Source organism: Alosa sapidissima, chromosome 1, assembly GCF_018492685.1.
Source record: "Alosa sapidissima isolate fAloSap1 chromosome 1, fAloSap1.pri, whole genome shotgun sequence".
Taxonomy (NCBI): domain Eukaryota; kingdom Metazoa; phylum Chordata; class Actinopteri; order Clupeiformes; family Clupeidae; genus Alosa; species Alosa sapidissima.
Window position 1 is genome coordinate 38,120,353 of NC_055957.1, and position 26,915 is coordinate 38,147,267.

General features: G+C 42.9%; 5 protein-coding genes across 8 annotated transcripts in view; 1 reads left to right on the plus strand and 4 right to left on the minus strand.

Moving 5' to 3' along the window:
- haspin (histone H3 associated protein kinase) overlaps positions 1-2,871 on the minus strand; it is a 16,221-nt gene extending 13,350 nt beyond the window's left edge. For 2 of the 3 annotated variants that reach the window (XR_006032189.1, XM_042094142.1), the window contains exons 1-5: positions 2,725-2,871; positions 2,047-2,266; positions 1,812-1,925; positions 1,432-1,650; positions 345-444 (exon numbers count right to left, since the gene is read on the minus strand). Coding sequence is in view for 2 of the 3 variants with exons in the window: in XM_042094142.1 (XP_041950076.1) it covers positions 345-444; positions 1,432-1,650; positions 1,812-1,925; positions 2,047-2,231 (618 nt within the window). In the remaining variant the exon portion in view is untranslated. The remainder of the gene's footprint in view (positions 1-344; positions 445-1,431; positions 1,651-1,811; positions 1,926-2,046; positions 2,267-2,724) is intronic. The other variant, XM_042094143.1, reaches the window with a different exon arrangement.
- Positions 2,872-3,090: 219 nt separating this feature from the next.
- Positions 3,091-5,430, minus strand: med28 (mediator complex subunit 28). Its single transcript, XM_042106018.1, has 4 exons — positions 5,238-5,430; positions 4,436-4,502; positions 4,200-4,312; positions 3,091-3,643 (listed from the first exon to the last, which is right to left on the minus strand). Exons 1-4 carry the CDS (start codon positions 5,400-5,402, stop codon positions 3,446-3,448), a joined length of 543 nt encoding a protein of 180 aa, XP_041961952.1. The 5' UTR covers positions 5,403-5,430; the 3' UTR covers positions 3,091-3,445.
- Positions 5,431-5,533: 103 nt separating this feature from the next.
- On the minus strand, positions 5,534-9,545 carry lap3 (leucine aminopeptidase 3). Its single transcript, XM_042105992.1, has 13 exons — positions 9,320-9,545; positions 9,064-9,179; positions 8,918-8,972; positions 8,714-8,819; positions 8,412-8,571; positions 7,885-8,049; positions 7,637-7,795; positions 7,365-7,489; positions 7,174-7,262; positions 6,887-6,989; positions 6,623-6,702; positions 6,395-6,507; positions 5,534-6,173 (listed from the first exon to the last, which is right to left on the minus strand). Exons 1-13 carry the CDS (start codon positions 9,410-9,412, stop codon positions 5,987-5,989), a joined length of 1,551 nt encoding a protein of 516 aa, XP_041961926.1. The 5' UTR covers positions 9,413-9,545; the 3' UTR covers positions 5,534-5,986.
- Positions 9,546-9,937: 392 nt separating this feature from the next.
- Positions 9,938-11,242, minus strand: clrn2 (clarin 2). The gene is made up of 3 exons (XM_042106003.1): positions 10,967-11,242; positions 10,473-10,652; positions 9,938-10,297 (listed from the first exon to the last, which is right to left on the minus strand). Exons 1-3 carry the CDS (start codon positions 11,217-11,219, stop codon positions 10,029-10,031), a joined length of 702 nt encoding a protein of 233 aa, XP_041961937.1. The 5' UTR covers positions 11,220-11,242; the 3' UTR covers positions 9,938-10,028.
- Positions 11,243-15,629: 4,387 nt separating this feature from the next.
- Positions 15,630-26,915, plus strand: part of kitb (KIT proto-oncogene, receptor tyrosine kinase b) — a 38,127-nt gene continuing 26,841 nt past the window's right edge. For both annotated transcript variants that reach the window (XR_006031708.1, XM_042091430.1), the window contains exons 1-14: positions 15,630-15,776; positions 18,460-18,717; positions 18,967-19,251; positions 19,957-20,096; positions 20,247-20,415; positions 20,711-20,897; positions 21,426-21,541; positions 21,993-22,107; positions 22,649-22,830; positions 24,892-24,998; positions 25,164-25,290; positions 25,743-25,847; positions 25,957-26,067; positions 26,558-26,702. Coding sequence is in view for 1 of the 2 variants with exons in the window: in XM_042091430.1 (XP_041947364.1) it covers positions 15,722-15,776; positions 18,460-18,717; positions 18,967-19,251; positions 19,957-20,096; positions 20,247-20,415; positions 20,711-20,897; positions 21,426-21,541; positions 21,993-22,107; positions 22,649-22,830; positions 24,892-24,998; positions 25,164-25,290; positions 25,743-25,847; positions 25,957-26,067; positions 26,558-26,702 (2,102 nt within the window). In the remaining variant the exon portion in view is untranslated. The remainder of the gene's footprint in view (positions 15,777-18,459; positions 18,718-18,966; positions 19,252-19,956; positions 20,097-20,246; positions 20,416-20,710; positions 20,898-21,425; positions 21,542-21,992; positions 22,108-22,648; positions 22,831-24,891; positions 24,999-25,163; positions 25,291-25,742; positions 25,848-25,956; positions 26,068-26,557; positions 26,703-26,915) is intronic.

The following is a 26,915-nucleotide window of genomic DNA, read 5'->3' on the forward strand; positions in this document are numbered from 1 at the left end:
AAATAAAACAATATATGTACTATAATGTATACAGTATACTTATAAAACAGCTACCACTGTAAAGCAAAGAGGTGTGCTAAATGTATGCCTGTAACTCAAAACAAAATCACTGTTTCAAAAAGAAATGTGGCAAAGAAATCACTCTCTCTCTCTCTCTCTCTTTCTCGATTATGTTGTTTTCATAATTGTCGGAAGTCATAACTGAAATTCAATTAATTGCACAGCGCTAGGATGTTAGATGCTAGACCTGAAAGTGAGATCCAGAGGCCCAAGACTGAACTCAGAACATGGCACATCATGTTCACATTAACAATAGCACAAATCAAACAAAGCAACATGCATACCGGTGGCTTGGAACTTGGTCCTCTTGGTTTAACTGACTGGACTCTTCTCCGAGCAGTTACAAATTTGCCAGGCGCAGGCTCAGCAGAGTTCTCTGAGCTGCTGGTAGAAAACCATACAATACAAAAACAAACAAACAAAAAACATTAACTTTTGACTTTTAGAGAGTAAATACTGTACATGGGAAGAGCAATTAGATAAAGAAAATTATAATAACTATACTGATACTATTTTAGTTCACTTAAAAACAGAATGTAAAAATCTGCAAATGAGTCTTAAACTCATATTCAGTTGCAAAAAGGACACAGACAACATATCAAATGTTGAAAATGACAAATTTGACTATTTCATGGAAAATATGTACATTTTGAATTTGATACTAGCAACATGTTTCAAAAAAGTTGGACATTTAATATGTTGTCTATGTCCTTTTTGCTGCTAAATATGGGTTTACGAGACTTGTATATTATCACATTCTGTTTTGATTTGCATTTTACACAACGTCCCAACTTTTTCTGATTCGGGGTTGTATAACAATGGATTAATGATAGCCATTATTGTGCAAACCCTATAGCGTAATGAAATAACAATTAAAGGTAGGGTAAGCGATGCTGGATGACGTAATGTTTGTTTATGCTTCTTAGCAGGCGCTTTTGTCCAAAGCAACTTACAAAGCATACAAACAAAACACAGCAGTAAAGTTGCTCACCCCTCCCTTTAGTGTTCCCTGAGAAACTACAGTGTTTTGTTATTGTTTAATTGGGGGACAGGCTACCCCCACTTTGTTTCCCCTTTACAGAGCCAGGTCTGTGTAAGAAGAGCGGGGGTTTTGAATATTGCAATAAGAGAATGAAGAGCTAGCGGATCATGAGGACATATTCCCTGAATGTTACAAAAAGTGCTGGACGTTAGAAATCACTTAGGTCTCTGTTTTTATTTCTGCCCTGTTATACTTTTATTTACTTGTATTCTTTGCTATTGTTAATGCAATTCACAGTTAATTACTCTTGTGTATAGATACATCTGCCTTGCCTACCCAAACTTACCTTTAATGTCAACCTCTGCCAAAAAACAAACACACACACTTACTCTAATGTCTTGGCTCTTGAGTTGTTCTTTTGGAGCACTGAGGTGACTCTGGGATTCTTCATCATAGAGTCTTCCTCACTCTCGCTGGTACTGAAGATGCGTGCAGACTTCTTCTGGCCTCTCCTCATGACCGCGGTAGGCTTCTCATTCTCGCTCATGCTGCTGAGCAGCACTCTTCCTCGACCTTTCCTCATGGGCTGCCGGGGTGGCTTTCTCTGGCTGACAAGGGTGCACATTATGAGACAGGATGACTACCTATTCTGGTCACAAACTAGTATGACATATTTGGCAAAACAAAACAAAACAAAAAACAGATTCTACTACTGGGTCGAATAATAACAATCAGTCAAGTGTTTCATTGACCAGGGGGCATGCCTCACCTTGTCACTTTGGTTGTTTTGGCTACAGGCTCGGGAAGGAATACGTTTTCCACATCGCTGTCCCCCTCTTTCGAGTTTGACGTCGCCCTCTTAGCAGCCCTACATTTCTTTTTCCTAGTGATGCAAAGTGAGCCATCAAATACTTAACAGTCCTCCATATATGTAATAACAGACTAAATGATTTTTTAATCGATTCAACAGTTACCACGTGAACCTGTGAGAACCACAACGTTACCTTTTCTTCAGTTGCACTGAGCTGTCATTCGCGTCTAGTAAGGACGGATCGGACACATCCGTGCTGGAGAAAGCCTTTTTTCTGTAGTCTGGGCTAAGCCAGGCGTCTGGCTTTCGAACGACTTTACTTCTTCCGTAAGTCCTCATAAACAATGGAACGACGTTACGTCCCATGGTTTCACTCATGATTACTAGGATTGCTGGGCATCAAGGGGACAACACTTGAAAGAGGGGAATGAAATCGGATATGTGTGAAATTAAATACAATGAATTTATATTAAAGCTGTGGTGAAACTGGTCTTAAACACTTGCTGCCTGTTGTCGTTCACGGACAATCACTCGTTTTAATAGCAACCGTTATGCTAACTAAAGACAGGCATCTAACACCAGTTAACAATCTGCTATGATCAAATTATGGGTAGAGCTAACTCACTAACGTTAGTTTTATTGTGGATGTAACGTTACAGATAACTGTAAATTATCTATACTGAATTCCCCCTCCCCAGATTTTAATGTAGTTATTTAAATGAAACTGAACCATTTTACTTTCTGTGTTTTCCTCTTGCAACAGTCAGCGTTAACGTTAGCTTATGACTGTTGCTGCAAATCAGACAAGCGAACATGACCGTACTAATTTAAAACGTTAACGCTAACAGTTACTTGCGTTGAAGTTACTCACCTACGTTTATGATACTTTCTTGCCTTATCTATTGTCTCTTATTTAAATTATATTGACATGTTTACAGTCTGTCATATTATATCGTTGTATCCGTAGAGGGAGTCATTGATAATTTTCAGCTAACCCTCACCGCGCTCTGGTTTGAAATCTTGTCGCTACCCGATTGGCTGTAATTCTGAGTGTACAAACCAGAAACGGTCACTGCGCCCCCTACTGCCCTGGCATATCACCCACATTCACCCACAGTGATTTCTGATCTAATAAACTGTTGTTTTGCTATTTCATTCATTTAATTTATATCATTTTTTGAGACATTTGATCTGGAAAAAAAAACTTAATAGAAGTAAAAAAGGTATCAAACACAACTACAGGTAAAAATTTATTGTGGACAATACAAAACAGAATGTCAAATATTTACAAAAAACGTAAAAATGACAATTTACCAAAAATTAGAAATATTTTCCAAAATGGGCATTTACTCTCAGAAATGTCTCCCACACACTTGCATAATCCAATACTAGCCCTATTAGGCATGCCATGGCATCCAAGATCTCCAAAAAAAAAAAAAATTGAGAGAAAGACACCCGTAACTATCAGTATGCCATTGACAATCCAGTGTCACCAAACTGACCTTCCAATGTCTGTTCATCACCTTTAGAGGAGCACTCTGATGTAGTTTTCTAGCATTCTTACAACACAGTTCAAAAGTATATTCTGTGCCTCAGTTGGGTTTCATGGGGGCAGGAATGTTGGCTGAGGCTTGCTCAAGAAAAGCCAGTGGACCCTGAGGGAGCTCTGTTGGACGCTTGTGCTGGACATTGATATCTTCCAGGACCTGCTGCCAGTTGTGGATTTTGGCCAAGTGCTTTTGGATCAGCAGCTCTTTCCGCTGGAGCTCATTCCGCAGTTCTGATATGTCCTGTTCCAGGGGGTCAATAATCACAACAATTCACAAGGAGCTCAAACTTCCACTAATGCTTTCAGTTCACTGCCATTTCAATCTGTTACTGATCAAGCCACATGTCTAGCTCTTCTTGGCATTAAAAAAAATATATATCAATGTCTGAATTCTGCGAACAAAGTCTCTGGGCATTTTTTTGGCCAGCAGAGAATTCGTTCTTGAACTGGTTCCATTCAGACCTTTTTTTTTTTTACTTTGTTTTTTTTTTTTTAGTGAACCAAACCTATTCTGGGTCATGGTGTTGATTTTCTAATTCCTTTGCCTGTTTGCATTCAATCACAATAGCCTACTTGCATTACTTTGCACATTTTCAATTGGAACACTTAACACCCAATTACATTCTCACAAGACACACAGCAATAAGAGCCAAATATTACATGGCACACACCACTAGGGGGAAGAGCACAACCCTACAATTTGCTACAATGGTGAGGGAAGCGGGAAAGTAGCACCTGTAGGCTTCATTTACCAATCCTTGAAAACATAAAATCTAATCTAATCTAATTAACTTTACCTCTTTCTCCACTTGTTCAGGTTTCTGTACAGAGAGCTGCAGCCTTTTCTGAAGAAAGAAGCATTCGGTCTGTCTGGCGACATCCAAGAACTTCTGGATACACTGGTCAACACCTTAACAAAAAATAACATAAAACAATTAATGATAACCCTTTCAGAAAGTCGTGGAAGAGGGACGAATGCTACTAGTCGGTAAGCTGATGGTAACAAGTTCACCTTCATGTCGTATTAACTCACCCGTACGAATCTCCTCTTGATCTGTTCCATTTACGTAGTCTTGACTCACAAGAGAAGCAAAACATGCCTGTAAACACAGTTATAGGTTACACTGTATGGTACACAATATGGTACTTGTTTTATTGCATTGTCGGAGCCGATATTCAGCATTTTTATACATGTTGTTCGTTCCTGATTGATGTTGTGCAGCCCCTCAGTCAAGGAGCGAAAACTTAACGTATTGAATATGTTGGGGTCACAGAGTGAAAAATGTGAACCTCCAACAATGCCAACATATTGTTTCTTTACCTTCATACGTTTTTTTTTTTTTTTTTTGCAGAATACTGCAGGGCTACCATGCATGCCTGCAATCGCACTTGTCATTTTCAAGTGTGCAACTTGCAGTTATGGCTATTTTGGCTTTTCCAGTTACCACTTTTGTGGTGTAGTTTGCGTTGTTGTCAATTCTGACACTACGGTTTTAATTCACAGTAAATGTATATTCATTATAAATACTTGGCCATGCAAACAATTGGTATCACTAATTAATCCTGAAAAAAGTAGGCCATCAACGACGTCTAACGTTAGCGTTGTAGCAACAGGCCCTATTTGATGCCTGTGTTCACTACCATCGGTAACGCTGGCGTGTCATGCTTCTTTCTTTCGCCCAGTGTGATGGCAAGCAAATGCAGTGATCTGATCTCTTGTAGACGGAACTACAAAGGCACAAACGTTCAGAATGTCATGTTTATGTCAGTTAATGTTAGCTATTGTTAGCATTGTAAGCACAGTAGCAGCACTGGCTAACGTAAAATGTACCCACCTCGAACGCCGCCTCTAGATCGTCAACTAAAGTATTGTTACTTGATCCCCTGGCGCCGGGAGGTCCGGGAAGCATACCAGGCTGTCCAGGACCACCGGGACCTCCAGAGGGATGTGGTCCGGACTGTTGCTGACCCAGAAACATACCACTCATGGATGAAGCCATGATTGTTGAATGAAAACGGCTTGATAATCATACGGTTCTTGACAGTCTCAAACCACTATCGCCCCCTACCATTACGGAGGTTCGACTGATACCTTTCAACATCACAGGATTTGACTCGAAAATGTTAAGAGTAAGAGTGTACAAATATATTTATTAACATGTTCACATTATCATGCTCCTTATCAGAACCTATGTGCTACTATGAAACTATATAAACTCAGGTGTATAACAAATCACTGTCATAGCATGAAGGCCTTCCTGCAGCATGATTTAACAGACAATAATTGAAGTAATGACAATCATTTTACTTCTCAATCATATTCACTAAAATATCATGAGTACATCCTAACTATTGTATACAAAGATATTCCAAAAAGTACAGAGCTATGGTAACAATGGGATGAAATCGCAAGATGCATATGACATTTTGTCTTTTTGAGGTCAGCCTAGTGCTGTGAATTCAATCCAGGGCCATGCACAAGTCCATTCAACACAATTAAGTCACTTTTGCCACCAGATGTACAGCACTTCAGAGTTATATGAGATCCTGGGACTCCAGAGAGGTCATTGTGGCTATAACCCTCTCAGGTTTCACAGGCAAGACCAGCTGCAAACTCCACCAGTGTGCGGGTGGGTCGGCCAGACATCCCCTTACGCAGGTATGGCACCTCATCCTTATTGGACATCACCCCAGCGATGTCCAAATGGGCCCAGTGGTCAGCAGTCACAAACTCCCTAAGGAAAGCTGCGGCTGTGCAAGCTCCACCAGACCTGAGGAACACAATGCATTGTGGGAAAGAGTGTATAAGCCTGGAGTATGAACAGGACTGGAGTCAATGCTCTATTTTATATTCTCATATCAAGATCTGTTAACTCAACTTTGTTGTAAATATATTATCATGATAGAAGCAGTGAAAAATGACTGATCTGCCTAATCAACCTTTGCCAGATAATGTGTGTGACTGACCCACCAACCGAAAGAAATTACTCACCGACTATATTTTCCAATGTTATTGAGGTCAGCCAGTTGGCTATCCGTCACCTGTCTGCTGTAATGCTGAAAGAGAGGCATCCTCCAAACTCGGTCACCTGTGATAACACTTGCCTGAAACAAATCATGTGAAAACAGACTGAAAATGGGGGTCCATGAGTATGCATGTGTGCATTGTGCTTGTGTGGCAGTCAAATGCAGAAAAACGTGCAGTCTCATGAGCCTCTACCTTATGTAACTGTCCCCACAGCCAGTCGGAGTTTGTAAACACCCCTGCAGCAGCTGAACCCAGCGCCACATCCATGGCCCCTGGGACAGAGAGCAGAAACATCATTTAAAACACAGCCACGTCAGCTACGACCATACCATACCATCTTCCGACCTGCTGTACAACAACTAATTTGACTGCTGCCCCCCAAACGCCCCCATCATTGCACATTGTTTATTGTTTAGACCAGTGCACATTGTTTATTGGTTACACCAGTGCACATACCTGTTAATGTGGCAGCATTTACTACAGCCCTAGGCTGGAAGCTGTGAGCGTAACAAAGCGCATCAGCCAGAATGAGCCTGCCCTCTGCATCAGTGTTGTCCACCTTTGGGTCCGAACCGGAGTTAGAAGACAACAGACAGGTTAAATGTACTCAGAATACTGAATATACCACACACCATGACAACAATGGATTAGATATAAATAATCTGCCGTCATTACAGTGACCTGTACTACTCAAGCACATGTGCAGACAGAACATTTTGTTGTTATATGTAAGGCCAGAATACCTGAATAGTCTTTCCGTTCTTTGCTTTGACGACATCCCCTGGTTTGTTGGCATTACCGCTGGGCATGTTCTCACACAGAGGAGCCAGACCTGGCAAAGCAGTCCACAGTTTACACTGCACCATGCATCACCTCCACACACACACAGTATTATCACTGAACCTCTGTTCAGGCAGGAATGAAGGTGGCCTACCTACGATGTTGACTGGTAACCTCAGAGCTGCTGCCGTGACGATGGCGGAACACACGGTGGCAGCACCACCCATGTCTGCCCGCATGGCATCCATGCCTGAGGGAGGCTTCAGAGAGATACCGCCACTGAGAGTAGAGGTGACACCCACACACACACACACACACACACACACAGACTATATTTACCAAGCAAAATGAAAGGAATTTCAAAAGGTGGCAGTAGAACTTCTAGACATGTTTTAATATTGCCATTATAGTAATGTTAGACTTTACCTGTCAAAGGTGATGCCCTTGCCCACGAGGACCAGAGGTGCTTTGCTGTTGTCCGGGTTGCCGTTGTAATGGATCTCCAAGAAGACTGGGGGTTCGTCTGAACCTTTAGACACACTCAGAAACGCTCCCATCTGCTGCGCCTCAATCCACGGCTTTGGTCTGAGAGAGCAAGAGGCAGACTGAACTAAAGTACTCCAGGTTAAAAGAGAAGAAAAGCCCTGTTAGAAGACCATCTTTGCAAGCAGTACCTCTTGTGGATGATCACTCTGTCTGAATAGGGTGCGAGCTTGTGCTCGATAGTGTCAGCGAATACTGTTGGGGTGATATGGTTTGCTGGAGCCTCCATGAGCCACCGGGCCAGGTTCTGTCCCTCACCGTAGACCACTCCTTTCTCCCACGCAGCGAGCTCTGTGCTGAGGTCAGAAGGAAAGAACTGTCAAATTAATCTGCCATTGGTGCTGATTCTGTTCGGCCCGCTAAGAAACATTATTATGGTGCAAGTATATATGAGATAAACTGGGCTAACCTTTACACACACACACAGGCTGGGTATTGCCAGCAATACTTCTTCAAAATAAAATTCTGTTTAAAATCTGCAAGTTATTAACAATACAACTTTTAAATGTCTTTTGCTTTTAGATTTTTTTATGCTTTATCAATACCCCAGTGTCTGTATTGATACATATTGTTACAGGAGTGCATCATTAATATTGCAATATCAATTATTTTAGCACAGGTCTAACACACACACACACAGAAGTAGTCACAACTCTACCTTCCATGTAGCCGAGTAGTGACTTTGAACTTCTTATTGCTTTTGAGGTCATCATAGTCAAAGAGGCCGAGCAGAGCACCTTCTGCAGCCGCCTGACCATCACCACATGGGTCCACCTCCACTACAGGCACCTCCAGGTCCTGGAGCACCCGACAGCCAGCTACACAGATACCAAAGTGACACCAAATTAAATCCTAACACAGCAAATGCTACTTGTTTCATACAAATCTCATTATACCACCTACACACTCTCTCACACACAGATACACCACACACGCACTTGAGGGGAACTGAGGTCTCACATGACACAGCAGCTCTGATGTTCTCCTTGCAGCTGTCCCAATTTTCTTTTCCACAAACCCCGGCTGAGTCGTTGCCGAGGCCTACAACTACCACACTTGGGAAGTCCTTTTACCAAAACAAAAGGTACAATTCGTGACATATTTGTAATACATTCGTAATACAGGTTTGAAAATAGTTTAATTCCAGTCAAAAATAGCTGTTACCTCATGTAGACCATAAAATACGCGACTCTTGCCTTTCTTGACAGGAGGGCCAGATCTAAACAAAAGAAAAGTTTTTTTTTTTTTCACAACAGCTCCGTCGGATAGGGCGTAACATTTTAAATTCTTTGCCACCGAGTTAACCTTACATTGAGAGCATCTGACTCAACTTTCCCGATAGGTAACTATCAAATGCTGCACCCGCCTCCGTGAAACGTGCGCTTTCACCATTCTTCTCTTTTTCATAAATTCCCAAAACCAGTCCCTAAAACACCACGGGAAAGATAATTTCATTAACATTCAGTATTCGTTAGCTTTGATGAACATTTGACTTTACTTTGACAACATTCCTATTGGCAGGGCGAACTAGGTAAGTTACGAAGCGTGATGTTAGCGTGAACTTACTTTTTTAGCTTCCCTGCCCTGAGTTGCTGAGAATAACCGACAGTTGTGTCTCCTAAAAGCAGACAGCACCGCTTGTCTGCAAGGTGACAACATTCTCCACTCCGGTCGAAACAGCCGTAATAAATAAACTTACAAATTCAGGCCAAATATATCATGAATGAGTTACATGTGTTCAATCCAAAAGGTTGACATCTCCTGCTTCCAAATCCGACCTCAGTGTGTCGCACAGTTATTACGTCTGTGTAAACCAAGGCCAGTGCGCTCTCTACCAATAATACACCAGCGCCACGAACTGGTTTAGCGGGGTTTTGCTGAAATTGTAAAATAAGGCAACATGTTCATTACCTCGTCCAATTGTCTATTATATAGATGTTAGGCTGTTGCAGAAATACTTTTAAAAATGCATACTTTAAAGAATTAATATTAATAAATAAACAATAGCATTCCCAGATACAAGTCAGCCTAGGCCTAGGCTATATCCTGACAAACTCAGTGTTAGGCCTAAGATGTTCTTTTTATAGGCCTAGGCCAGTAGGCCTGCATTCAGGGTCTTGTTGAAAAGTTAGATTGATCTGCAATGCAACTATCATAGTGGCAGACACAACACATGGCTATGAATTACGCTATACATTTTTATTACACATGGAAAACTCACGTCAGCGTTTATTTACATTTTGTACTGCAAATACATCTTTCCCCATATCACTGCTCAGTATAGCAGGTCATCTGCAGTGACTGTAGGCTCTTCAGGTTTCTTGGTTTGTATTTTGGGTAGGTGTATCTTACTCATGGCCACTACTAGTATGTTGGCGCCATGTAGAGCAGCACTGGCTACACACAACCAGAAGGAGAACCCAAGGTCCTCTTCCAAAACCACTAACTGGAAGAAGCTCTCTTTGTAGTTGGCCACTCTTTCTGTCAGGTTGTGATGACACACTGATGCTAGGAAACAAAGAGATGCCAATGACCCAAAGAGACCTGGAAGGAATAGAGCAAAAGACAGAGAGAGAGAGAGAGAGAGAGAGAGGCGACCTGTGTTACACAATTTAAGAACTTAAGGGTGGTAGGCCTATTCAAGACATACCAAACCTGAACCTCTTTATTACAAATCCCTGACTTTTCATTTAAATACAATGTGGTAAACGCAACAAACCTGCAATAAAGTTCCAGAGGTACAGCCCAAGTGGTCCTTTAATAGACTGGTATGGCACTTTCCTGGCATTGTAAATGCAGAAAGCTAAACTGACAAAAGCAAAACCTATGGCAACAAATATGAACAAAATGACAATTGCATGAAGTCCTTCATTCAGTGTCTTCACAAGTTTGGGGAAAACTAGAAGATAAAAATGAAAATAAACACTATATTAGAAAAAGACATTGCAGATCATTGCACCCTGGACTTGAAGACCAAAAACCAAAGCAGATAACAGGGCTGCAGTTTCCATTCTGCATCTTGCTTTGTGAGACATATAGGTAATGCATTGCAATGGCAACTAGCAAATGATAATTGTAGGCTATGCCATAAAGCACTATAAAAGAACATTCTCAGAGTATAAATGAAACTGTAAAAGGTTAGCAAATAAAGTAGGGTATGCTTAGAGACATCAAATAGTCTAAGCTAAATTAATCATTAATCAAAACACTCACTGTAGATTTTCGACCACCGGATTCCTAAGCCACACTTCCTAGTTTTTCCTCCCTGGAAGAGACCAAAATAAATGTCTCCGGTAAACTGCACCAGTTCTGGACTAGAAGCGTTAACCAGGTCCACTCCAGTCTTGCATAGAATGGTCCCGGTCACCCAGCTTTCACTTCCCAGCGCTACTACCAAGACCACGGTTGAGGTAATGCAGATTATAGAGCCAAACGAGAACACTATCTTCTTCCACAGGCTTGGCATCTCAGTGCCTACGGACGGCCTGCCCCATCCTGGTTATGTCGACTAACATGAATCCACCGCGCACTAACCAGCACTATGCGTTTGGGCCCGAGGGTGCGTGTTGAGAATCAGGCATCCAGAGATCCATATAGTCATAGCAACATAAATGGCAATAGTCCAGTAATGTCTAGTGATGAAATAACTACCATAACATGTGTCCAAATACATCCATGTAAAGGCATGCACGCGATCGCTACAAGAAACAAGTGGAAATACTATCTAAGGCGGTGTCACGGATCTTTTTTACCAGCGTAGGAAACCTTATCTGCATGCTTGCGCTAGGGTTGCCTGCCAGGGACTTTAATTGCTTACGCCCGACCTCATCTCTTGTCACCAATGTTTCATACTCCATACGGGCTTTGAGTCATTTAATTACGATGCAATGAAATCTCTTGAAATACCAAAGGCAACATTAAGCTTAACAGGTCCATAGTGAATGATATCGTCCCATCGCTATGTGACATGTCGGCCTTGGCTAGCAGTATGAGACATGCCCTCTCTCTCTGACCTGTCGTTTCTGTCTAGCAGACTGATTCTCACAGGTCACAGCGCACTGCTTATGGGCATGAGGACAGTGTCCGGATTGTATTAATTAAGTATCTCCATTACCAGGCGTAGCCTATAGCCTCCTAGGATAAATGATGGGTTTTCCATTCAACGAGTCTGAAAGGCGTACGATACGTGTTGTTGGTGTGTCCAGCCTTTGCGTCGCTTTCACACATCCAACGACACCGGAACATGCCTCTTTTTTAGTTTAGTTCGTTGTCCAAGGTATGTTTTAAATGATAGTCTGGGTATGGGTCAGGTCAAACTTCAAGCAAACTTTAAATTTCAGTGATATGCACCAAAAAAATCATGTCAAATAACATGTTCGGTTTTTGTCAGTCTGAAACTGACAAAACTGAAACACACAAAAGATTTTTTAATCGGAAAGCGTAAAGTAAAGTAAAATAGGTCTTTCTTACAAGCAGGCCTACACCACTGTATAGTCTAAAATCATAAAGCAAGATTAATCTGAAGGCCTAACTAATGCCGATAGGTTGGCTAATGACTGCCGTAGACTAGCCCATAATCAAGTTAATTTTAGCACCCAGGATAGCTCACACGCACACGCGTTATTGTGAAGGGCAGCAGTGAAGCTGTTCAAGATGTTGTGAGTGTAGTTTCAGGCTTTATTTGTGCATATGCATTTTGAAACGTATACATTTATCGCAAAGATAGCCATAACTTAGACTTTGAGCCTCCAAATAAGTACATGAATGGCTCTATGTTACAAACATGTTATGTTACAAAACATGGGTTTGATCCTTGCATTGAATTGGGGAATGTCACATTACCCACGTCTCTGCAATGTCATAATGGCGACCCGTTAAGCTACACTGTGAGACTGCTTCACCTGGATGCTTCAGCAAGGTGCTTCATTGCTTGGATAGCCTACTGGGTAGCCTACAAGGTCTGGAGTTTTTTTTACCACTAGAGGGAAACCGCCGCTGACATTAGGCTATAGAGTGCCAAAAAAGCATTTATGAAAATATTGTATATTCAAGTAGCCTAAAGACATAGTGTAATGTTCGTTATTTTAAGATTAAATTCGGATATGCTATAGGAGGTAGTTTGAATATGAGCATGCTTCACAAAATGTTGGATCAAATTGTCATGGATCTAACTGAGGTCCTCTTGGGAGCCGTTTACTCTCCGTTACTGCCTGGGTCATCACAAATAAGCCAAGGGAGGTCAATGAGAAGTTATTGCCCTTGGCAGTCTCTTAACCAGCTGCAGCGAGTGATTGGTGTTGCGGTTTGTTATGGGGGTTATGGCTTTAATGCATGCAGGAGACGGGATGCTTTTACGAGCATAGAGACAGACCCATCACGGCTGTATTAAGAGCGGTTTGTTATGTGGCATGAAAGATACTACAACGATATTTTAGTTGTTTATTCTCTTCCCTTCCCAGCAGTTCTTGTGTCAGCTTTAGCCTACACTAACACCCTATGTCTCACTGCATCTACCTGAGTGCACTCGCATGGTGGTTGGTTTAGAGACCCTCCAGTGTCCTCCGCTCCTCCCTTAACAAGTCTTTAGATTAAGTAGATTTAGCATGGTCTCCATTAGCAATTAACACTGTGAGCAACCAGGGTGATTACACAAAGCATGTAATCCTGTTACTGATTAATCCAAAACAATAACAAGAAGATCATCATTATCAACAACAACAGATTAATATGTTTATGCAGGGGTTCCAGGAAAGAAGTTATATCCATCTACTTCATGCAATAGTTTACACAGGCACTGTAATTAGGCCAATATTATCATTTGTCATTTATTATTAGGTTAGATATATGATATTTAAAAAAAGTTTGGAGAATATGAAAAGTCCATAAAGCCCAGTCGTCAGAGGAAATACAATGCACAATAGAGATGAGATTAGCATGACTGCATTTGCAGAAAGGTCAAATGGGTTCACACTCACAGACTCACACTCTGGATCAGTGAAACAGCCATGATGGTGAAAGTCTATAGAGCCGCGCCCCAGATTTGAGCAGAGGAACACTTAAAAGCCACAGAGGTGATTGCCATATAAACACATCAGTCACATCATCATCAATAGTAGTACCAAATGGCTGACATGAGCTGCAAGGGTCAAGCTGTATTGCATGGTCAGCAGGAATGCAGCAGAACACTTTTATGCAATTATGTTCTAGTCAAATCAGCCGTGTACATAAACTATATCAAGGAGAGTGTGAGATCAATACAATAACATCTCAGTGCAGAGCAGCTTCTTGATGTGATCTTGTATGCTAGTTGTTGTGAGTAGATACTCATGCTGGAAAATCAATCCCACACAAAACTTCTGAAGTGTGTTGTTTTTTGTTTAGTCATATGAGCAGGCCTAACACACAGGTGTTCTTCTCTACATTGTTGCTAACCAGATGATTTCCGAAAAACAGAGATAGCATACAAAATGCAAGCCCACTGACATACCCTACATATTAAACAGAAACACCTTCATTAGTAATCTGAATGCATCCTCTCTCTCTCCCTCTCTGTCTCCTCCTCCTCTCCTCTCTCTAGGTGATTTTATAGCGTTTGGAGGAGACCGTGTCCCTGGTGGTCCGCCTCGGGCTGTCTGTCTCATGTGTCTCTAAGTGGGTGGGTGAGTCACTCTGCAGTGGAAGAACGAGCCCGTCCGAGTCACGGTGAGTCAGCCCTAATACTTGGCCTCTGGTTCGCAGTCTCACCGGCCCGGCCATCAATAATGCATGGGCCGCCTGTAACCTAAACTAGCACTGTTTACACGCCACGACATACAGAGGACCTGGAGGGGCTCACCCAGCCTTCACACGCAATCAGACCTCAGCCTTTACAAGGGCATGCATCACTGGGCCTGGTGCAGAATAGGATTGTGGAAGGCTGTAGGGAGCTGGGTTGTTTAGACAGAGATAGATATAGATAGATACTTTATTCACCCTGAGGGAAATTTTGGAATTTTAGGTTCCTCACAGTAAAAATAGCTGAAGTGGAGTGTGTATAGTAGATTGTAGGTAACTGTCTGTAAAAGGACTTCAGCAAGGCCACACAGAAGGCCTACTCTCAATGGCCATCACTGGAGCCACACAGACTACATGCAGGGTAACAAAATGAGAGAGATCTGTCATGGCTCATGTAGTGAGTAAACAAGCTCTTTGTGGAATTCAGTCAGATGATGTCAATGTCAATGTCAATCATTAACTGTCCCCTACATACTGCAGCAAAAGTTAAATAGGCCTACTGTCAGGTGCTTATAGCATATTTTTTTCTCTGGTGACTCTCAGGTGGCTTTGTAGCCTACATATGCACATAGTCTGGGGCAGGAAGAGGTTCCCTTTCTAAATATTACAGGACTACCAAAGTGAATGTCGAGAGAGAGAGATTTGCACTGAGGATTGACAAGGGTCTCAGAGTCATTATTCAGGGGAACAGATAACAACAATCTGAGACTTGGGGATCCTCGAATCACATTTCTACATGTTATTCTCATGTTAACACAGTGGCACAGTAATGCATCATGGCTCTTGTATTAGGCTATGTCACCACTACAGCAGAAGGCGTAATAATTATTGATTTAACTAGAAATAGTGAAATAATAAAGTCCGTATGGTTATCAGCGGAGCAGCTCCTCAATTGCTGAAGAAAGCCTTTCCTTTAAAAATATGCATCAGTTGATGCAATTACATTTACATCATCAGAATCCAAGGGCCAGTTTCATTCTAGTGCCAGCGAGTTTTTCCGGTAAGAGTGTCTCAGCACTGGCTGTGGTCCAGCTAGAATGGCGCGGACAATCGCTAGCGCAATGCAGACTGTCTCTTTAAGACGTTAGTATTCATCAGGGAGCCATCGCCTATTGTGAACACCGCACCTTTAGGGACGCGTCGGATCATTTGATTGCCAGACACATACGAACGCACACGCATGGAGAAGCCACTATGGGATATACCTGGATTTTATTCGCAATTCAGATCCTCTTCACCATATTAACAGGTAAAACGATTGCGCAAAATTAATTAACTTATTTAAGGTGACTATAAATGTGTAGCTTAGTTTATGGGTGAGCTGAAACACCCTAGCTAGGTCAGAGTTAATTTAACAACTAGTCTACACTTTGTGGTGGATCCAGTTCTATGAAGACAAACACACTCGTTACCATTATTTGTTTAACTCTGTCAAAATACAGTTCTCTGATATCAACTGACATCGCTGACAATCAACAACACGGGACTTGCAGCCTTAAGTGGCCATGTGTGACTGAACGTTACGATTGTTTTGAAATTATTTCGATGACCGGTTAATTCATTTTCAGTCACCGACAGTATGTTTTGGGAATCATCATAACTGAAATTATACCCCCTTTAGGCAATCTTCTGCAACCGTCTGTAGTCTAACGCCAGCGAGACAACAGGTGTGCCAGTGTGACAGTTACCTGTGACATTTTAATTATTTATTCGTCTGCACAATTGAGCGAGATTGACACTCTAATGTAGACTACACCTGCACAGGGCACGTTCTAAATTCAGAGTAAGTTATTGTGAATAGACACACACAAACAGACACAGGGAGAGGGAGGGAGAAGAGGGGGAGAGAGAGAGAGAGACAGAGAGAGAGTCGCTATACAAATTAGTTGCTGATATGTAGGCTATGTTTTGAAAAACGTCAAACCACTTGGCAGAAAAACTACACACTGGACTGTAACGTTATAAATCAACAAAAACCGCAAGCTGTCAAACCCTGTGACATCGTTCTGTAGCTTAGTGGGTGAGTCGCAGGACCAGTGCACCCGTGCTTCAGTAAGGCCAAAGTATGTTTCTTCTTGTGGGAGAGAGCATTAGGCAAATTAGATATGGGCCTGTACGAAAACATCAGCAGTTTTGCTGCCTAAAAACGAACCAAGCTTTACATTTGGTTTGGCAAAATGATATAATTAAAATATATCTGCAAGCAGCAATGAGGGGGCCAAGCAGAATAGGCCGGAGTAGCCACGCAACAAAATAGAACTTAGCAGACACCCGCGATCAACACTTGCAACAAGTGTCACATCAAAACATAGCTGATTTTGTAGGGCTGAAACAGGGCTGAGTATTGCCACTGCCTCCGCCAGCCAGCCCCCCACCTAATCACCCCTGCCCGTCCCACCCCGTCCTGCCCCGCCCGCCCTTGCACGCACACATTAGAATGAACTGGATGGAACATGTTGTCATCAGTTTCACATCAAAAAATAAAAGATCGATAAAACACAACAGAAACTACAGATCAAAATGCAATATTGCTAATTGTAGCACCCCCTACAGGTCAAAGGTCACCAAATGTTTTGAGCGTCCTCCTAATAGGGTCATGAATATATGTAGTAAGTTTGGTTATGATACATGGCAGGGTTGCTGAGATATGAGCTACTTCGCCACCAATTTCGATTGGCTGTTACGGGCGAAAGCTTTTGTCAATTGTTCCAGAGAGCAACATATTGATAGGTTATGGCCTGAAGATGGTCTGTGCCAATTTTGGTGAAGATCAGATAAAATTTGCGACCTGTGAAAACTTTTTGATGTTTTTGATTAAATCCAACATGGCGGCCGAATCAATTACGATGACATCACAAGTTGGCCTGGGTCGGCCTAAGGACCTCCAACAGTATTACCAGACACCACTAGTACATTTTAATTCCAAACACATCAACAGCTACAGGCCAACATGCATTTTTGCTAATTGCAGCGCCCCCTAGAGGTCAAAGGTCACCAACTTTCTTGAGCGTCCCCCTGATTGGGTCCTGAGTCCATGCACAAAGTTTGGCTTTGATACATGCAAGGGTTGCTGAGATACAAGCTCACTTCCTGTTTGGCGGCTTCGCCGCAAATTTCGATTGGATATTACGGGTGAACGGTTATAGTTCCGAAGACAAAACACCACAACTTTTGTGAGACTTGGTCTGAAGATCATGTGTGTCAAGTTTGGTGACGATCGGACAAAATTTGTGACCTGTGAAGTTTTAGTTTCACTTTTACTAAAATTCAATATGGCGGAAAATCCATCATGGCGGAAAATGACGTCATAGGGTGCGTTGAACTCGGCTTGGATTCCAACGATACCTCATTTTTGACAATTGGGCCTACGGGTCACGTCCAACTTTGGCCTGTTGGTGGCGCTAGAGCGCTCGAGGTGCCGGCATGAAACTTGGTGAAATGAATCATTGGACTGTCCCTAATCAGTGTGCCAAATTTCACAACTTTTTACCAGACGGTTCTATGGGCTGCCATTGACTTCAATGACAGAAGCGTAATAATAGGGAAGAAAACATAGAAACACAATGGGTGCCTTCGCAGCTTCGCTGCTTGGCCCCCAATTATCCAACGTGATACCTCCCTCCGTATGAAATTAAAAAAAACCTTCAGTTGTTGATTGCGCATATTTAGCTTAACCATTACTGACGCGTTCAAGAATTATTAATGCATCCTTGATGTTGCTCATGACAATTGAGATATAACAGTAATTAAAAACGGCTAAACAGGGAACCATAAGTCAGGACTTAGTAAATTGGGAACTGTATTCATTGGGTAATGCTTAGCGTGCACCACTTTCATGTTTAATGTGTGTAATGTGCAGCTTGTGGAACAAAGGGCAAATGGCTAGTATTCATGGCCCTGTCTGTGATGTGTCCCCTGCTGTTGTCACCCAGGCTGGGCCAAACCTCAGGTCAGCCCAGAGTCTCCAGAGGTGGTGGTGCTGAAGGGCCGGCGGCTGCAGCTCTCGTGTCGTGATGACCAGGGCCAGGTGACGTGGCAGCGGGAGAAAGGTCGCAGGGTCGAGAGCAGGGTCGAGAGGGACGGCGGGGCCTCGATCGTCGTGACCTCCGCGCAGGATCAGCACATGGGTCGCTACACCTGCGTCAACGGAGAAACGCAGGAGGAGAGCTCCATATATGTTTATGTGAAAGGTAGCTCTGTGTATGTGTGTGTGTGTGTGTGTCTGTCTGTGTGTGTGTGTGTGTGTGTCTGTGTGTTGGTGTGGGTGTGTGTATGTATGATTCTTGGCATGCACTCAACCAATGAGACCTTACCTGTTGCTAATGTCTTAACATTAGATTTGTTTCTTGTTTTCTTTCTCTCTTACTATCTCTGTCCTTCCTTCTCTCTCTCTCTCACTCTCTATCTCTCGCTATCTCTCTTTCTCAACTCTCGCTCAGACCCGGCGAATGCCTTTGTTCGCTCCAGGGTGAACGACCGCATGGTGCGTGAGGGGGAACCCTGTCTGGTGCCCTGCCTGGTGACAGACCCGGCTGTGGTGGACCTGAGCCTGCAGACCTGCGACGGCGGGCCGCTCCCCCGGGGCCTCATGTACAAGGCCAGCCCCCAGAGGGGCATCCTCATCGCCAACATCACCAAGGATCAGGAGGGCTGCTACGTCTGCGCAGGAAAGCTCGGAGAGACTGCCGTCAAGTCCAGCCAGTACGCCATCGAAGTCCGGTCAGGTGAGTGATCTCACTTTCTCACAGGAGATGACAACAAAGTGAAAAAGGAGAGAGAAGGAAAGAAACGACAGAAAGACACGATGCACACAACACGGTCATTATTTTGGTGCTGCAAGAAGGTAGCTCAGTCCAGTGAATAAGAGGTGAGGAAAAAACAGTATTTAGATGATGGTCTGGCATGAGGTGCCCACACACAGGAAGCTCCACTTTTGAGTTTATTTGTCAGGTGGTCAAGAACGTTGAAAAAAATAATAATCTCAGAGACTTGGACTACCCTACCATACTTTATTTTAAGTGGCCTACTTTGTAATATCTAGTCAAGTCAAGTCAAGTCGGCTTTTATTGTCAATTTCTTTTCATGCACTGGTCATACAAAGAATTGAAATTTCGTTTCTTACTTTCCTATGCAGACATAGACATACTTTAAATACAGACATAGACATACTATAGACATAGCCATAGACAATAAACATTAAATTAAAGTTCAAGACTGAAATATAGAACATGTATGTATCAAAATAGAAATATAGGACATATATATAAAAAAAATTTTTAAAAAAACCTCAATGAATTAGTCACTATATGGTGTAAGTAGATTTTTGCTGCAAGGGGTTGCTTGCTCATTCACTCCTATTTTTTAATTAGTGTGTTTATGTTCGCCTCTTCATGGTTACATTTACATAAGTGAAATGGTTTTGTCTTCAGTTCCCGACCGAGCGCCAGACATCAGTTTGTCTAGGAGAGAGAATGCCATTCTGACTAAAGGACAGGAGTTTGAGTTGGTATGTGCTGCCGCCAATGTCAACTATGACTTCAGCGTGAAATGGATCACTCCCGATGACACAGTAAGGAGACAACCTTATACAAATGTTTTTTCTCGTTCCCTTCAGCTGCACGCTCCTCACATTTAGAGAATATGAGTACAGTGAGTCAGTTGCACAGAACACTGCTTAAGACGGTGGTGATTCAATCATTGCTGTCTCTTCTGATGATAGACAGCACTTGAGACCAGAACATCTCACATCCAGCCTGGCTCCCGTGGTTACCAGCGCTCTGCAACACTGCGTATCGCCTCGGCAGTGGTGGGAGATTCTGGGATGTATCACTGCGAGGCACAGAATGAGAAAGGAGTCACTACTGCATCCATCCAACTGGATGTCTATGGTCAGTGGAGTCTCTGGGTAAACTGAACAGCTGTGCTTATCCACTCATTCAGATTCCCCCGCCTTAAGTCTACACCTGGACAATAAATAGACATGAAGTATTGACATTGATTCGTAAGTTCAAGGGTCAGTTTGAGGATTTATTTTAGTCAAACACTGAAACTGTCTCGCTTTACAACAGGTCCTTGAAGTACTTTTGACAACAACAGCAGCAAACATGACACTTAACTGACACATTGTTACACAAGATCACCTTCAGCAAAGCCGTATTTCTGGGTGTGTGTTTGTGCTGTCAGAGCGAGGCTTCATCAACCTGACGGAGCCTGCGGAGAGTGAGCTGCAGGTCCGTGAGGGGGCCAGCCTGACGCTGCGGGCCGAGCTGGAGGCCTACCCCACGCCCACCACCCTCTCCTGGGCACACCAGGGCCACGAGCTCCGCAACACTTCTGAGCACGTCATCACCATACACAGGCACAGATACAGGTGCAGCGTCACGTAGTAGATATGACAAGAAATAATATAGATTAAAGGCGCTCTAAGCGATGCTGGGTAATGTCACTTCTGTTGACTTTCAAACAAAACAGAGAGCTAGCTCGCTACTTCCTCCCTCCTGTGCTGCTCCCGTGCAATTGAAACTCTCCTAAAGGCGCATCTCTTTTATGATTTGCTGGAACAGTTTGTTATGTTTTTATGGGCTACTGTAGGTTTGCCCAGGTTGTTTTTGTTGCCGTTTTTGGAGCCTGGGCTGTCCACAGAGATCGCGTTTTTTACAGTGTATTCAGGACACAGACAGCTAGCGGTTGGTTAGGTGATGTTTACAGTAAGTGACATAAAATGTTTTAGCCTAAAAAACGCGTGGCAATGCTTAGAGCACCTTTAATATAGAATGTAGAATGTATAATGATATACGCTTCCACATGTGTTGATGTCATTTATAATGTAATGCAGTTGTTATAATTGTATTATTGATAGCACACTGTAATGGTCTCTGTTGTTGTGAATGTTGTTTAGGTACATCAGTGAGCTGAGGCTGGTGCGTGTTCACGGATATGAGGGAGGCATCTACACTTTCCAGGCCAGCCACAATGATGACTCAGCCAATCACTCATTTTCTGTGCATGTGATCTGTAAGTTCTGGTTACAGGATGTGGGCCTTCACATACCACACACACACAAACACACACACACACACACACACACACACACACACACACACAGAGACAGAGAGACAGACAGACAAACGGCTTGTCCTCATCAAACCTCCTCTCTGTTTCCTCCTGCCTACCCCACCCCCCTCTCTCTCAATCTGTCTATGCACATTTAATTTGGAAAGACTATTTATCAGTATTAATAGGATTGTGCTGGCAATGAATGTACAGTGTGAATCATAAGCAAATGGTGCCATTCATCAGTGCTGTGAGATGCTGTGCATGTAGAGATGTTGTGTGTTATTCTAATGCATCACTCTCTGGAATGACTCAGGCTTTTAATGCATTCTTCCCCTCTCTCCCTCTTTCTTTCTCTCTTCCCTTCCCCCATTTCTTTCTTGCTGTCGCTCTTACTCTGCCCCGCCTCCAGGTAAGCCTGTGATTGTGTCTCATGAGGGTCCAGTGGATGGACAGGTGCGCTGTGTAGCCTCAGGATACCCTGCTCCCAAAATCTTCTGGTACTACTGTGAGCCTCCACATACCAGGTACCCATATTTATCAGACCTATAAGCATATTTATCAGACCTATAAACATATTAATTTGATATTATATTATTAACATAATAAGATTTATAGTGTCACCCATATTTATAAGATCTGTACCCATATTTATGAGACCTGTATGGCCATATTTACAGCCCACGTCACCATAGAGACACTTAGTATGCAAACAAGCTTCTCATCCTTTACATATACAGTTGAGCTTTCAGTTGTTCATGCATGGTTGGTCCTGGAGATAGTATTAGATTCCACCAGTAGGGCAACTGTTCTGCTTCCAATGACATATGTCCACTTGAATTTCCCCTGGGGATCAATAAAGTATCTATCTATCTATCTATCACTGTCTGTCTGTCTGTCTGTCTGTCTGTCTTGTTTGTTGAAGAGTTTGTCTTTTATTCTGAGAAATGGTCACTGCTCATGCCCATTCCGTTTGTCTTAATTGGCTTGATGCACAGTCTGTAACTCTGAATGGGCCCTTTGATGTCCACTCTGATTGGTGAACTCCCTTTGACCCGTGTGACCCAGGTGCTCGCTGCTGAATAATGCCACTGAGGAGGAGGAGGTCGCCATGGTAACCGTGTCAGGCACGGGTTTTGGGCGAAGCGTGGTGGAGAGTCGGCTGAACGTTAGCCGAGGGAGCTACCGCACACTGGAGTGTGTGGCCATGACGGAGGGAGACCAGGCGTACACACTGTTCTCCATCAGCGGTGAGAAGTGGACACGCACACACAGGCATATACACACATACGCACACACACACACGCATATACTCACACATACACACACACACACACATTAAAATGTGTGTATGTGTGTACAATTCTAATGTGTATAATTATAATTACAGCATTATTCTCCCTTTCAGGCTCACACACATACACACACCCACACGTGCAGAGAGTCTGTTATTAGAGTAATCTGGCACTCAAACACGCCTCGCTACATTCATTTAAATACACAGATATGGGATCCACAATAATCCATAATAATCAGGCCAAAACACACAGACAGAGGCATTGCTGGCAGATTGTGTATTGTTTTGTCATTATGACAGGTGGGTGTGTGTGTTATGACAGATTGAGATGGATTACTTTATGCCACGTCTGCACTCTGGGATTTAAATAAGAGATTATTTTCCCTCCAGTGGGGACAGGGAGCATGTAAACATGTAAACATGTTGCTATATCCTGTATCACTGTGTGTGTGTGTGTGTGTGTGTGTGTGTGTGTTTGTGTGCATGTTTGTGTGCGTGTGTGCGTTTGAAGGAGAGTGCATCATTTGGTGGCTATGGTTACTTGTGCAAAGGTTATGTGTCCAGTCCATACACACATACCTACATAAAGAAATACATGGTTAAAAGAAAAATGTAATTATAATAATACAGTAGATGACTATGTACTTGGTCATATCATGTTTTGACTAGTGTGTGTGTGTGTGTGTGTGTGTCTGTGCGTGTGTGTGTGTGTGTGTGTGTGTGAGTGCGTGTGTGTGTGCGCGCATGTGCGTGGTCATATCATGTTTTGACTAGTGTGTGTGTGTGTGTGTGTGCGCGAGTGTGTGTGTGTCAGGGTTTCCGTTGTCCGGTAATTACCGGACATTGGCCGGAAAAAAAATGAAATGTCCGACAAAATTAAACCTCTCCGGTCAAATTGTCCGATTGAAATCGGGTAATAATCCCGTCCCTTAACGCAATCTGAATTTGAGAATAAGCCTTAATATGTAAGCCTATATTATACGTCCTCTGGCTATGTTTTTACATGAACAGGCTCTACCGTTTGAAAAGTAAGCTATTAAACAACACGCATAGCCTGCTGCATTTCAAATAGGAAGCGCACGCTTAAAACGTCCATGTTAAACAACGAACAAATGAGTGAGGCGGTTCAAACATGGCCAGGCCCAGGCAGAGCCTTAAACGTTTTTTCAGAGGCCAGACGCGATGAATGATGATAAATTGGTAACGTCTGAAGCCTCAGATGTCCGGTCAACTCCACCACCACCAGATAAAAAGCAGAAGTGTCGGGCGTATATCTGTCGGAATCAGTGACATTGGAAGTGGAGTTGCGGGGGGTGCGGCCGCTCCAAGACACTGTCATTCTCCGTGTACACTGGACATGCAAAGTGTTCTTTACCCAAAGCATACAGTAGGCCTATGCATTCTCTGTCTATGATCTGCAGGGTTAGGGCCTCCTCGACGAGGCGATTACTGGTCTGCGGATAATTTCTGGCACAATTAAACGGTATCATTGAACCGCGGCCGAAAAAAATAAAAAAACATTTCCCAGAATAGGAAAAATTTCTTAATTTATTGTTGTCAAGTAAAGAGGCATAGCATTAGGGGGCAGTGGTGTGAGCGCTCATTCTTGTGTGTGCGCATCTGTGTAAGTTAAACAGTCACCACTGGAGATAACGTGGGTAGCAGCAACAAACAACGTAGCCTTTTTAAAACAACGAACGAAGCGGACTCTTGCTGTCCATGAAAAGATACTGGCTAGATCTTGTTAGGCATGTTTAAGTTGGGCTAATGAACATGTTGCATTCTATACAGCCTGATTATGTCATTCTTTAAGCTACATAGCCTGTCTCCAGTTTTCCTAAATTTGACTAATTAAGAAGGGATAATAGGATATTTGACCGGCATATCATCAAAATGTCCGGAAAACGAAACCTCTGCCGGTCACTTTGACCTGCACCATTTTTTTCTAGCGGAAACTCTGGTGTGTGTCTGTGTGTGTGTGTGTGTGTAATATACCATATGTTTGTCCCCACAGAGAACTCGGTGCCACACAAACTCTTTACCCCACTGCTGACTGCTGTAGTATGTGCAGCCACTGGGCTCAGTTTTATACTGGTGGTGCTTCTTTACAAATATATGCAGGTAACTCCTCACACCAAACTCATCTCTCTCGCTCTCTCTCTCTCTTTCTCTCGCTCTCTCTCTCACTCTCTCTCTATGTTACTGGAGTATTATGGTAACCGTAGTTTTGAAATTCCCCACCCATATTCCTCCCTCCCCACTCACCCGTATCTTATATTTCCACAGAAGCCCAAGTATCAAATTCACTGGAAGGTGATAGAGAGCATTCACGGTAACAACTACATCTACATAGACCCCACTCAACTGCCTTACGACCAGAAATGGGAGTTCCCTCGAGAGAGACTGCGGTTTGGTAAGTATGGAAAACAATACCAACCACTGCCAACCCAGTTCTCGTTCTGTGGTATTTTGTAGAGGTGTGTGTTTTTTGTGTTGTGTTGTGTTGTGAGATTTCTTTCATTGGGAATTTGGTAGAGGCATTTATGCATCTCGATCTGGCACACTGACAAATCTCCAAACAAACCAATGCCTTCGAATGGCAAGCCTCAAGCGTAATTTAATTTCTCTTGGCCTTTAATCCAATTACATGGTTCAAGCCTCTTAAGAGAAATATTTACTTTTCCTGAAATTTCAGCTAAAGGTTGTAATCACTATAAAAAAATGCTCCAGACTGGGAATGTGAAGCATATTGAATTATACAAATCTGATATTTTGAAATAATCTGTATGTGTGTGTGTATGTGTGTGTGTGTGTGTGTGTGTGTGTGTGTGTGTGTGTGTGTGTGTGTTGTGTGTATGTGTTCAGGTAAAGTTTTAGGATCTGGTGCCTTTGGTAAGGTGGTACAGGCCACAGCATATGGACTCTGCTCTCCAGATTCTGTCACCACTGTTGCAGTGAAAATGCTTAAACGTGAGTTTCAGTTGTCCATCAGTTTGTGTGTGTGTGTGTGTATGTGTGTGTGCCTATGAGACTGGATATCATGCACACACTCAAACAAAGCTCACTGATCCTCCCACAGCAAGTGCCCATTCCACCGAGAGGGATGCACTCATGTCCGAACTCAAAGTCCTCAGTTACGTCGGCAACCATGTGAACATCGTTAACCTGCTCGGAGCATGCACTCAGGGAGGTAAGAGGTTTTAAGCTCATGACATGAAGGCAGAGGGCTGAGACAAGGCTGTCCTATAACAAGGCTCTTAAAGTCTCTTAAATATCTTTCATGTCCTGCTAGGGAAATTAATTTATGTAAAAAGGAACACAATGCAGTTGCCTTAAAATAACAGCTTCATAGCCTTTCTGATGCCACACTGACATATAATGTGGAGAATGACGTCTCTGACATTGCCAGTGCGTGCCTAGAACACTGTTGTGTTGATTAGGTAGGATCATGACCCTTTTAGTCAGTTTATGACTAACTGGGTACCGTCTTAGTGCTCAATTCTTACATTGTGTTCCTTTAAAAGTTCCTGTTTTTATACAAACAGAAAACTAGTTTTACTGATTTCAGGTCTGTTAGACAGTTTGAAGAATTTTCATGTAATCAAATGTGATCGATGTGCTGTACACACACACACACACGTGCTGTAATCTACTTCCTCTTTCTGTGTAATATTTTAAAGGTCCAACGTTGGTGATCACTGAGTACTGTTGTTATGGGGACCTACTCAGCTTCCTACGGCGAAAGAAGGAGGAGTTCTTCAGTTTGAAAACGGGGGATGGCTACTACAAGAACCTCCTGAGCCAACCCCAGCCCATGCCCATGAGGTGAGCCTCACTTTCTCATACATTACGCTCTTGCATTCGTACATCTATTGTTTCATGTATCTGCTGTGTAAGACAATGATGTGTATGAACTGTATGTATGTGTGTGTATGTAGTGTGTCATTTTTCTTTTATGGTTTGTCTCATTGGTATATGTACATGTATGGGATGTGTGTGTATGTGTGTGTGTGTGTGTGTGTGTGTGTGTGTGTGTGT

Bases quoted from the DNA above. Each gene is read 5' to 3' on its own strand.
- clrn2 (XM_042106003.1), bottom strand. From the start codon at position 11,219: ATGCCAAGCCTGTGGAAGAAGATAGTGTTCTCGTTTGGCTCTATAATC. The intron at 10,653-10,966 runs GTGAGTGTTTTG...TTTATCTTCTAG, and splicing joins CCGGTGGTCGAAAATCTACA to TTTTCCCCAAACTTGTGAAG. The intron at 10,298-10,472 runs GTTTGTTGCGTT...TATTCCTTCCAG, and splicing joins CCTCTGGAACTTTATTGCAG to GTCTCTTTGGGTCATTGGCA.
- med28 (XM_042106018.1), bottom strand. From the start codon at position 5,402: ATGGCTTCATCCATGAGTGGTATGTTTCTGGGTCAGCAACAGTCCGGA. The intron at 4,313-4,435 runs GTGAGTTAATAC...TTTTTTGTTAAG, and splicing joins TCAAGAGGAGATTCGTACGG to GTGTTGACCAGTGTATCCAG. The intron at 3,644-4,199 runs GTAAAGTTAATT...CCCCTGGAACAG, and splicing joins CTGAACAAGTGGAGAAAGAG to GACATATCAGAACTGCGGAA.
- lap3 (XM_042105992.1), bottom strand. From the start codon at position 9,412: ATGTTGTCACCTTGCAGACAAGCGGTGCTGTCTGCTTTTAGGAGACAC. The intron at 8,820-8,917 runs GTAACAGCTATT...TTTTGGTAAAAG, and splicing joins TATTTTATGGTCTACATGAG to GACTTCCCAAGTGTGGTAGT. The intron at 6,990-7,173 runs GTATTCTGGCCT...TCGGACCCAAAG, and splicing joins AGAACGGAAAGACTATTCAG to GTGGACAACACTGATGCAGA.